The sequence below is a fragment of the Odontesthes bonariensis genome, chromosome 6 (genome assembly GCF_027942865.1).
Source record: "Odontesthes bonariensis isolate fOdoBon6 chromosome 6, fOdoBon6.hap1, whole genome shotgun sequence".
Classification (NCBI taxonomy): Eukaryota; Metazoa; Chordata; class Actinopteri; order Atheriniformes; family Atherinopsidae; genus Odontesthes; species Odontesthes bonariensis.
In genome coordinates, this window is record NC_134511.1 from 1,556,397 (window position 1) to 1,567,943 (window position 11,547).

General features: G+C 43.4%; 1 protein-coding gene across 1 annotated transcript; it reads left to right on the forward strand.

Moving 5' to 3' along the window:
• Positions 1 to 990: 990 nt before the first annotated feature.
• Positions 991 to 11,310, forward strand: LOC142381795 (PR domain zinc finger protein 12-like). The gene is made up of 6 exons (XM_075467026.1): positions 991 to 1,408; positions 2,906 to 2,971; positions 3,088 to 3,212; positions 5,055 to 5,210; positions 6,875 to 6,989; positions 7,513 to 11,310. Exons 1-6 carry the CDS (start codon positions 1,138 to 1,140, stop codon positions 8,004 to 8,006), a joined length of 1,227 nt encoding a protein of 408 aa, XP_075323141.1. The 5' UTR covers positions 991 to 1,137; the 3' UTR covers positions 8,007 to 11,310.
• Positions 11,311 to 11,547: the final 237 nt, after the last annotated feature.

The following is an 11,547-nucleotide window of genomic DNA, read 5'->3' on the forward strand; positions in this document are numbered from 1 at the left end:
TTTCTTCTTCCTTCCTTCCTTCCTTCCTTCCTTCCTTCCTTCCTTCCTTCCTTTCTTCTTCCTTCCTTCCTTCCTTCCTTCCTTCCTTCCTTCCTTCCTTCCTTCCTTCCTTCCTTCCTTCCTTCCTTTCTTCTTCCTTCCTTCCTTCCTTCCTTCCTTCCTTCCTTCCTTCCTTCCTACCTTCCTTCCTTCCTTCCTTCCTTCCTTTCTTCTTCCTTCCTTTTCTTCCTTCCTTCCTTCCTTCCTTCCTTCCTTCCTACCTTCCTTCCTTCCTTCCTTCCTTTCTTCTTCCTTCCTTCCTTCCTACCTTCCTTCCTTCCTTCCTTCCTTCCTTCCTTCCTACCTTCCTTCCTTCCTTCCTTCCTTCCTTTCTTCTTCCTTCCTTTCTTCCTTCCTTCCTTCCTTCCTTCCTTCCTTCCTTCCTACCTTCCTTCCTTCCTTCCTTCCTTCCTTCCTTCCTACCTTCCTTCCTTCCTTCCTTCCTTCCTTCCTTCCTTTCTTCTTCCTTCCTTCTTTCCTTCCTTCCTTCCTTCCTTCCTACCTTCCTTCCTTCCTTCCTTCCTTTCTTCTTCCTTCCTTCCTTCCTTCCTTCCTTCCTTCCTTCCTTCCTTCCTTCCTTCCTTCCTTCCTTCTTCCTTTCTGCTTGTATCAGTTTTGTAAAACATGGCCCCCCTCATGACAGGACCAGGCCCCCTCTGCCCCCCGGGGTGCCCCCTCTGCCCCCCGGGGTGGCCCCCCTCTCTACCCGCTGATCTGGGGGCAGCTTTGTTCTCCACTCTGCTCCCTGATGGATCTGACTGCCGCTCCTGGGTCAGCCTCTGAGCCTCTGAGCCTCTGAGCCTCGTTACGTCCTAAACTCTGCCGTCACGAGCTGTAAACGGAGCCAATAACAGCGCGTGGAGGCCCCCCCCCCCCCCCCCCCCCCCATCTCAGCCCGGTATATAGACCCCCCCACACCGCTGCTGCCGCTCACAACTTCTCTCACTTCTTCTTCTCCTCCTCCTGAACACTTTCTGCACAAACCTGCAGAAAGTTGAGTGAGACCTCAGAAACTAGTTCCTCCAGCTTTACCTGAGACCCGCGGCCCCCCGGCTCCCGGCCCCCGGTCCCCCGCCCCCCGCCCCCCCCGGCCCCGCCATGGGCTCCGTGCTGCCCGGCTCCTCTCTGGCCCTGAAGCCCGCCTTCAGGCCGCAGCAGCCGCTCTCCCTCGCGGACATCATCACCTCGGACATCCTGCACAGCTTCCTGTACGGCCGCTGGAGGCACGTGCTGGGCGAGCAGCCGCCGCCGCCGCACCACCACGCGCACCATCAGCACCACCACGCGCAACAGGAGGAGCGCACCGCCCCGAGCGCGAGCCCCAAGACCGCCTTCACCGCCGAGGTGCTCGCGCAGTCCTTCTCCGGAGGTCAGTGACCGTTTAACCGCTGGACAGATGTTGGGATGCTGCTGGTGTCCCCAGAGATAAATAATAAGGTGTAATCAACCTGGAATTCAGCTTTAACTAACCTGGAATTCAGCTTTAATTTAGCTTTAATTAACCTGGAATTCAGCTTTGATTTGGCTTTAATTTAGCTTTAAAGTATAGTTGGCTTTAAAGTTATGCTCTCAGCTGTTTGGTTTTGGAAGGAAATGCACTTCTGATTTCTTGTGAGCTGAAGTTCTTTTGCCTTCCGATGTGGAACACACTGATTGTAAGTCTCTTTGGTTAAAAGCGTCTGCAGAATGACTGTAATGTGATGTAATGTGTAGGCTATTTATTGATTCGTGATTAAAATGATTAACGGAGATAAAAACTAAAAAGTCTCTTTCTAGGCAAGGCATCTTTATTTATACAGCGCATTTCATACCACAGGCAACTCAATGTGCTTCACATAAATTTTTACTTAAATGTGTAAAAATATAAATATTGTTAATTGATTTAATTCCCACATTTTAGTTCTTGATTATTCCCAGAAGAACCGGGTCGGAACCACACGATGAAACGATCCGAACTTTGAGCTGAAAATCGCGAACATGGAAATTTATTTCTGCGCGCGGCCCGTTTCTCGCTTTAAAATCTGATTTCTTTTTTAAAGAAAAAATCCCGATGAATTAAAATTCGTTTGAGTTTTCGGTGAAATTCGTTAGTAATAATTAAACTGAAGCTGTTGGAGCTTGAATGGTGTTTTCTGATGTCGGAGTTTGGTTTCTACAGAATTATTTCTGTTCCTCCGGGCCGCAGAGCCGCCGCGGCCGCGGCCGTTTCTGAGCTTTCTCTCTGCTTCTGTCCGTGTTTAACTCGGATCATCTTTTATCTCACTTTAAATCTCTTTTCTCCTTTATGTCACAGCCTGTTTCACGGCCCGCTCTGAGCGTGAAACAGGCTGTGACACATTTCGCTTCTTGCTTTTCTTTTTCATTCTGTTTTTATGACTTTCGGTTTGTCCTGGACTTTCTCTCCGTTTTGTCCCGCTTCATGAAAAAGCTCATGAATTTAGACTTCTCCTTTCCTTGGGCTCAGTGTGAGGACATCATGCGGCTATTCAAGCAGAGAAAGGACCGTTTAACCCCGTTTTCTCTCCGAGTTTCACGCTGCTTTCGCTCCTTCTGGGAACTTTCTGCCTCCTGGATGTCAGGATCCATAACTGAGCTGCTCTCAGTGAGGCGAGATTAAAATGTGGAGAAAAGGCCGACAGTTTGCTGTAATAATGCTGTTATAATGCTGTTTTAATGCTGTTTTAATGCTGTTATAATTTGGTTTTAATTTGGTTATAATTTGGTTATAATGCTGTTTTAATGCTGTTTTAATTTGGTTATAATTTGGTTATAATGCTGTTATAATTTGGTTATAATTTGGTTATAATCCTGTTATAATGCTGTTATAATGATATAGATATTAATATATTATTTTGTTTGTGTTCAGAGGTGCAGAAGCTGTCCAGCCTGGTTTTACCCAGTGAGGTGATCATCGCTCAGAGTTCAGTTCCAGGTAAAAACTCTCCTCCAACTTCTGCATATAAAATAAAATCATGTTTTAATTAACAACATGTGCTTTTTTAATTTGAATGTCTTTTTAACACGTCTTTTTCTGCCGTCTGACCCCAGGAGAGGGCCTGGGTATTTTCTCTAAAACCTGGATCAAAGCCGGGACGGAGATGGGACCGTTCACCGGCCGCCTCGTCTCGCCTGAGCACATCGACGTGTACAAGAACAACAACCTCATGTGGGAGGTGAGGCAGCGTCACATATACACACTGAGCTGTTATAATGCTGTTATAATGCTGTTATAATGCTATTATAATGCTGTTATAATGCTGTTATAATGCTGTTATAATGCTATTATAATGCTGTTATAATGCTGTTATAATGCTGTTATAATGCTATTATAATGTTATTATAATGTTGTTATAATGTTGTTATAATGCGATAAATACCACAAGTATTTAAAAATATATTAACATCTATAGCATTATAACAGCATTATAACAGCATTATAACAGCATTACAACAGCGTCTCCGTTACACTCTGATTTTTCAGCGTTTTCATCCCGAACACCAGCAGAAAGCAGTAAAATAATGAGCATTTCAAACAGAGTGAGGTCCAGTCTGCTCTTATTGGTCAGCTGCAGTGGCCTGAGGCTCCGCCCACAATCCTGCATAAATTTAGCTGAAATTAAAAACTTTAGTCTTTACCGGCCCCTGAGTTTTTGCCAACATCAAAATAAAACATTTGAACCTCTAAATAAATGAGTTTATTTCTAAATAAATGAGTTTCTTTAGAGGTTTATAATTTAACTTTGAACACCTTAAATCTGTATTAATCTCAAAGTGTCTGAAACACTTTATTTTAGTTTAGCTGTGCTAAACCAGGCTCTAAACAGGAACATTATAGTCGTGTCGCATTGCAGGGATGATATCGACATCCATGTTGACCAATAAAAGCTTTTAGATAAATTGTGATTGGCCAAAATTCAAAACATCTCACCGCTACCTGGTTGGCTAGCTACCTAAATGAGTTAATAGCAAACCACTTTAACAAATAATGTTGCTTGCAGTCTGTTTGAGAGCTTTTTTGCTGACTGGCTAACAACTAGCTCACTGATATTTAGCTTTCTAAGTGGCTTATTGATCGAGAAGCTGGCTGACATTTAGCGCGCTAACTCAGTAACTAGCTGATTTGGTTTAACTTGTTCTAGCTACTGTCGTTAGCGATCAAACTCAGTGAGCTCCTGATAGTCAGCGGCTCATTTTCAGTGGAGAAGCTAATTTCCCATCTCAATGGCTAAATTGTTTATTGCAAAGCAGCTAACTTCATGGGTTAATGAATACTAGCTAACAGGAAGCGTTTGGCCGTTAGCTCATGCAGCTAACAGGAAGCGTTTGGCCGTTAGCTCATGCAGCTAACAGGAAGCGTTTGGCTGTTAGCTCACGCAGTTAACAGGAAGCGTTTGGCTGTTAGCTCACGCAGCTAACAGGAAGCGTTTGGCCGTTAGCTCACGCAGTTAACAGGAAGCGTTTGGCTGTTAGCTCACGCAGCTAACAGGAAGCGTTTGGCCGTTAGCTCACGCAGTTAACAGGAAGCGTTTGGCTGTTAGCTCATGCAGCTAACAGGAAGCGTTTGGCTGTTAGCTCACGCAGTTAACAGGAAGCGTTTGGCTGTTAGCTCACGCAGCTAACAGGAAGCGTTTGACGGTTAGCTCATGCAGCTACGAGGAAGCGTTTGGCCGTTAGCTCCAGCAAGCTAACAGGAAGTGTTTGGCCGTTAGCTCATGCAGCTAACAGGAAGCGTTTGGCTGTTAGCTCATGAAAATACAAGCTCATTAACAGGAATTTACACCCGTCATATATCATGTTAAATATCAGCCAGCAAACCTGTCTGTGTCAGTAGCTAGTTAGTTAGGAGGCTAACAGTTAGCAAGGTAGTAGCTAGTCAGTAACAATCTTCGCTAACAAATAGAAAGCAACTTTGTTGAAGAAGTTATTTGTTTTTAATTACCACTCAGTAAATAAACTAAACTACTGTTTGAATAAGTGCGCATCTGAACTGTAAATGTTCCTTTTCTGTTTATCAGGTGTTCAACGAGGACGGGACCGTCAGGTATTTCATCGACGCGAGTCAGGAGGACCAGAGGAGCTGGATGACGTACATAAAGTGTGCACGAAATGAGCAGGAGCAGAACCTGGAGGTGGTTCAGATCGGCAGCAGCATCTTCTACAAGGCCGTGGAGGTCAGTGAACGCATCATTTTCTCCTCGTCTTTAGCTCGGGTGTCTCAGGATATTATCACATGGCTCCAAACCTCTGATCGGTGACATGTTTTCATCACTTTGACGGTTTCCTGCACATTTGTGACTCCGTTAAAACCAGAGAACACGGCTGTCAGTGCACGTTTTAATAAAAGGACGCACGGCTGCTGTGAACCTCTCAGCTCAGACGGCCAACGTCTTCGTTTCATTTATTTATGGCAGGAAGAATTAAATCTGAAATCAGGTTTTATCCTCAGTCTGAACATTTTAAATCTGAAATAAAAAGAAACCTTCAGGTGTTTAAACACATTTAAAGAAAGATTCCTCTTCATCACTCCAACTGAAAACAGCTGATCGGATCCAGCTGTGATCAGCCGACGGTCGGCCGGAGCATCACCGCCGCTCCTGATTTCATCTGCTTTAAATAAAGAGTTCAGCTCCAGTCAGAGAGGAATAAGAATAAGAAATGTTTGGAATTATTATCAAACGTTACATTTTCTTTTCTGTTTGTGTGTTTATCAGCACAAAGTGAGATGATTTTTATTCAAAGAGAGGAAATAACCAGCGTCGTCTCAGCAGCATAATTAGTGTTTTCTTCCATGTTTTTGGGTAAAAATAAATCATATTTTAGGAGGAAAATCATATTTTATATCTGCCATATTTTCTACGTTTAATTCTGAATGAATTCTGCTGTTGAACACGATGTGAATCAGTCAAAGCTTAAATTCAGTGGAACACAGGATCAGATTCAGGTTAAATTCATTTTACAGAAATATCACGAGTATAATGTTGTAGAAAAGAAAAATACTTTATTTTTATTTATTAAATGCTTTAATTCAAATTAATCAAGTTGCTCAAAACAATTATAAATATTTACAATGATTGTATATTAGCAACAACAATAATAATACCAATTCTAATAAAAATACTACTACTAATAATAATAATAATAATATTTAATGACTAAATAAAAACATCAATCAATCAATTTGAGAAGAACACGGCGGTCACTGTTAAAAAGCCTGATGGCTGTAATATTATATATCTATATATATATAGATATATAATATATAAAATGAACATGACATTATGTAAATGTTGTGATAAACATATAAAGTATGATGATGTCAGATGTTCCTTTGAGGACATCAGACTCATGTCTCAGATAATTTAATCATCTGGAACTCTCCCAGTCCAGGCCTGTGGCGCCCCCTGCTGGCAGGAACATGAAGGTTTCAGGCCTGCAGCCACACTGCACACAACTTAAAGCCACTTTATCAATATCTAATTATTACAGAAACATGTGATGAAGGGAAATGAAGCAGCAGGAAGGCAAAAACTATGTAAAATAATCTGTTAAAAACCATTCTGAATGAAACAATATAAAGAAATCAGCATCTGAACAAATACACAGATGTTAATGTTTTTACAGGAAAAAAGTTCAAAAGAAAAAACAGCTCAAATTAAATTAAATCAAAATAACTAAACTAAACTAAATTAAATGAAATTAAATTAAATGAAATAAACTAAACTACATTAACTACATTAAATTAAATTGAACTAAACCTAACTTTAAGGTTGGTTTAGCTGAGTGTAAACCTGAATCTGTGTTTATGGTGCTGAATAAAAACCTGTTGCTGTTCCAGACGATCCCTCCGGACCAGGAGCTGCTGGTCTGGTACGGAAACTCCCACAACACCTTCCTGGGAATTCCTGGAATTCCTGGAGGAGACGAGGAGCAAATCAAGAAGACCAAAAGCGGTAAGATTGATTGAGTATTGATCCGTGAATTCATCCAGAAATATGACTCAGTCAGAGCCTGATCAATACGAACCGATCACTGGTCACGTGTCACAGAGATAAAAATATCTGCTGTTAAAAACAAAATGAATCTTTCTGGGTTATGAAGCCTGCTGATTGGTCAGGAGTCTGAGCTGAGCGTCGCTATGGCAACACATTGTGACATCACAGAGTTGCCCGACTCTTAAAATCTGCTTCAGTTAATGTTAGAAAACAAATAAATGATTAAATCTGGAAATAAATCTGGTAATAAATAATGAAATAAATGTGGGAAAATATTGATGAAGAATAAATAAATATTTTTTTGTTTTCTGAGAAATAAAATAAATAAATGTGCAGAAATATATTTTCTTTGTTTTTAAATCATGAAATAAATCATAAAATAAATATTTTTTTTTTGTTTTCTGAGAAATAAAATAAATAAATAAATGTGCAGAAAGATCTTTACTTTTAACTCTGAAACTTTCCTCCCGCTCCCTCCCAGATGAGTTTCACACCTGCGAAGGCTCCTCCTCCTCCTCTTCCTCCTCCTCCTCCTCCTCCTCTTCCTCCTCCTCGTCCTCCTCCAGCCTGGGCCGCATGCGGTGCGTCATCTGCCACCGCGGCTTCAACTCGCGCAGCAACCTGCGCTCGCACATGCGCATCCACACGCTGGACAAGCCGTTCGTGTGTCGCTTCTGCAACCGCCGCTTCAGCCAGTCGTCCACGCTGCGCAACCACGTGAGGCTGCACACCGGCGAGCGCCCCTACAAGTGCCACGTGTGCCAGTCCGCGTACTCTCAGCTGGCCGGGCTGCGCGCACACCAGAAGAGCGCCCGGCACCGGCCCAGCGCGGAGGCCGTGGCGGCGGCGGGGGGCGGCGTGGTGGTGGTGGGCGGCGGGGGGGTGCGCTCCCCGCCGCCATCTCACCCGCCTCAGCTGACCGCCGTGCCGCACCCGGTGTCCCTGGTGCACCACATACCCACCATGGTGCTGTGATGGCGCACACGCACACGCACACGCACACGCACCAAGCTCCAGACAAACACAACAGGAAGCAGTTACACAGCTAGGGATGGGAATTGATCAGATTTTTACGATTCCAATTCCATTTTCGATTCTGCTTAACGATTCGGTTCTTTGTCGGTTCCCTTATCGGTTCTCATTTGGAGAAAAAGGACAACAAACCGGTCGATTAGCATCAACTTTGTTTCGTTTAGAAGTAACACGAGTCATGAGCTCACAAACCCAACAACGGTGAGGTCCACATTGGTCTATCCTGGCCTGGGTAATTGAACTCTTCCTGCTCTGGTGAAAGGAGAAGCTGGAGGTAGACGTGAACTGGGGGTAGTACCACCAGCCTCTGGCTCTGAGCCAGTCAGGCTCTGTCTCTCATGATTTCATCTAAATGTAATGCCTGAGAAGGCATTCATTTAATCTTAACCGTTACTAACAGCAGCTTTTACAATCAGGCAAATGCTGCTAACATGATAGGCAGTGTTTGTTAGTTAGTTAGTTAGCTGCAGTGTTAGCCGAGGACATGCTAACGTTGCTAACGTTGCTGGGTTCAGATTCACCAACGTTAGTCCGGAGCGGATCGAAAACGCGACATTCATTCATAGTTATTGCATGTTGGTAGTATTTCCTCCCTTTGGTGAAATATTCACTTTGCAAGTTGCCCTGTTGCCGTCTTTTTTAGGGATGTGGAACCAAACATTCGAGCGTTTGTACCGCTTGGGCGCCATGTTTACTGTTGGCTGCTGGCTGCGCTGGACTCGCCACGCAACGCTGCGTGGTGACGTCATTCACGCCCACTGGAATCGATAAGGGAATCATTTGCAAAATCACCAAACGATTCCAAGGAACTGAAACACTGGGAACCGGTTCTCAACAAGAACCGGTTTTCAGTTCCCATCCCTGTACGTTAGGTTAGCTCAGGTGGGACGGCTCACCTGCAGAAAGAAACCAGTTTCAGTTCGGGCTCCATGAACCATGTGACCTCTTTAAGCTGAAAGTTAGAAAACTATGAAAAGATTCATTTACCTGAATGCTATTATTGAAAAACTTCCTGTTAAACGATTATTTAAAAGCAGAGGTTATGGGGGAAAAAAATTGAATTTTTGAATATTTGCTGAAAAACAGCAGCAGCCTGTTATTCTGCCTCGTTCCCACTGTCAGTACGGGTCGGGTCACTTCGTATCGGTACGGGTCGGGTCTCTTTGGGGTCAGCTTTGCGTTCCCACTGTACAAAGCGGACCCACAGGGGTGGGCGGAGCCTGCACCTTCTCAGCACTCCAGACTAGAATTGGGCCGGTTACCGGTTTCAAGGTATTTAAAAAGTCAAGGTTTCAAAAGCACTAAAATTTTCTGTCATATCGTCCGAGCGGTATGAGCGGTTTTTATTAACAGGATGGACCAATTGGAATCCGGACTCAGAGAAGAAGTGCGGTACAGAAACCTGTACGACTCTGAAACAACATAGGGAAGTGGCTTTGAGTATTATGAAAAGCGCTAAATAAAACCGATCTATTATTATTATTATTATCATCATCATTGCATCCTGAAAGTAAAAAGATAATTCCCAAGTGTGCTTTGGCTCCTCCCCCAGGGAACCGGTCCTGTGTGCTCGGTACCCCAAGCAGAAGGGTTACAGACATGGGAACGGGTTCCATGGGACCGGTACGCTTTGGTGGTAGTGGAAACACTGAAATAAGCGAACCGTTCTGAACCAACCCGTACCGGACTGCATGGTGGAAACGAGGCTAAACTTTGGCTCGCAGATGGTCCCACTGACTCAGCTGGCCTCCACAGATCCACACAGATCCACTCAGATCCACACAGATCCACACAGATCCACACAGATCCACTCAGATCCACACAGATCCACTCAGATCCACTCAGATCCACTCAGATCCACTCAGATCCACACAGATCCACACAGATCCACACAGATCCACACAGATCCACACAGATCCACTCAGATCCACTCAGATCCACACAGATCCACTCAGATCCACTCAGATCCACTCAGATCCACTCAGATCCACTCACACCGCTTCAGGGCGCCGGAACAGATTCAGCTGCATGTAGAGACGTGTTGGCCTGGAAATGTTGTGCTTTGGTTTGCATGCTCCCGCTTCTCTGTGAAAGCTTTTGATGTGTTGAAAACAAGGAGGAACTCCTTCAGAGGAACCCACTGAGTTTCTAGATCATCACACCGTCCTCTCATTCACACGCTAACAGGTTAGCATTCGTAATGTTTACGGATGGAAATCCCTGAAACCCTGAATTTCCAGATTCAATGTTGTCCGTAGCAGCAGTGAATGTAGTTTTAGTCGAGCTGAGGCTTCCTGTCCTGGACCAGGAGCTCAGGCCCCTGAATCCTGGAACTGATGCTAGTTTACCGCCGCTGTACGTTAGCTTCACCTCCGCTGTATGCTAGCTTCACTGCTACAACATAAGGTGGCTGACACTGTGTTCAGACAGCAGGACAATTACACACAGAACCATGGAGAAGAATGTGCATTATTTTAAACTGCATAAAACTGTTAAACTGTTTTTTTGGTTGAATTGTATCAACCTCCACAACCATAAACTGCAGTTATAAGTATATAACTTATAACTGCAGTTTTTAATTATAATTATAGCATTTAAATTTCAAATAGCTCTACTAAATGGCTGCGTCACTGTATAGTGGACCATTGGTGGACAATTTAAACACATCTCGGCTAAAAAAAAAAACGCCTTGGTAACTCATGAGCAAATGAGCAATTTGGGTTTGACAGGAGAATCGTGTTTTGGTCTGCATGCTAACATGTTAGCTTAAATCACTTTAGCTTTATTGAGCAAACATTAAATCTACGAAAAACTCAGCCAGTTCCTTTGAAGAAGTTTTCTACTTATTTAAAAAGGCAGAGCCTGAAGTTTAAATAGTTTTATTAATGTGAATATGGTTTATGTCTGTGGTTCTTGCTCTCTGGGTTGAGGTGGTTCCAGCCGGCTCTCATTGACGCCTGGTAGAAGATGTTAAATCTCTGGTAATTACTCTACTTGACTTTTCCCCAGGGGATTTATTTGTGTTTAAAAATGTCCTCAAATGAATGAGCACTGATTCAGACTGTTTATCTGACAGCTGACTGTCAGACGTTCTTCTCCAGGAATGTAAATAATCTTCAAACTGTTAAAGAACAGAAGGCGAGACACCGAGAATATAATTCTACTGTCACTTTATCTCTGTATATGTATAAGACATGTATTGTTATATGAAGTATGCTATGTTATGACTTCTATAAAGGACATTGTATTTGAGTCTATATGGTCTTAATAAAATAATCCTGTACTTCACTCTTTGCTCAGTTTGTCTCTCGTGTGTTTTACGCAGTTTAACTTTCACACAGTATCTCTTAAGGTTATTTATTGTAATAACATCAGCAACACAAGAATACTTAAAGGTGGATGCCTGTGCATCATTATGGGTGGACTTCCGTTTCCGTCATGAATTTCGGTTTGCTACTATTCTGGCAGCGATGGTCCGACCGGC

Bases quoted from the DNA above. Each gene is read 5' to 3' on its own strand.
- LOC142381795 (XM_075467026.1), top strand. From the start codon at position 1,138: ATGGGCTCCGTGCTGCCCGGCTCCTCTCTGGCCCTGAAGCCCGCCTTC. The intron at 2,972-3,087 runs GTAAAAACTCTC...GTCTGACCCCAG, and splicing joins CGCTCAGAGTTCAGTTCCAG to GAGAGGGCCTGGGTATTTTC. The intron at 3,213-5,054 runs GTGAGGCAGCGT...TCTGTTTATCAG, and splicing joins ACAACAACCTCATGTGGGAG to GTGTTCAACGAGGACGGGAC.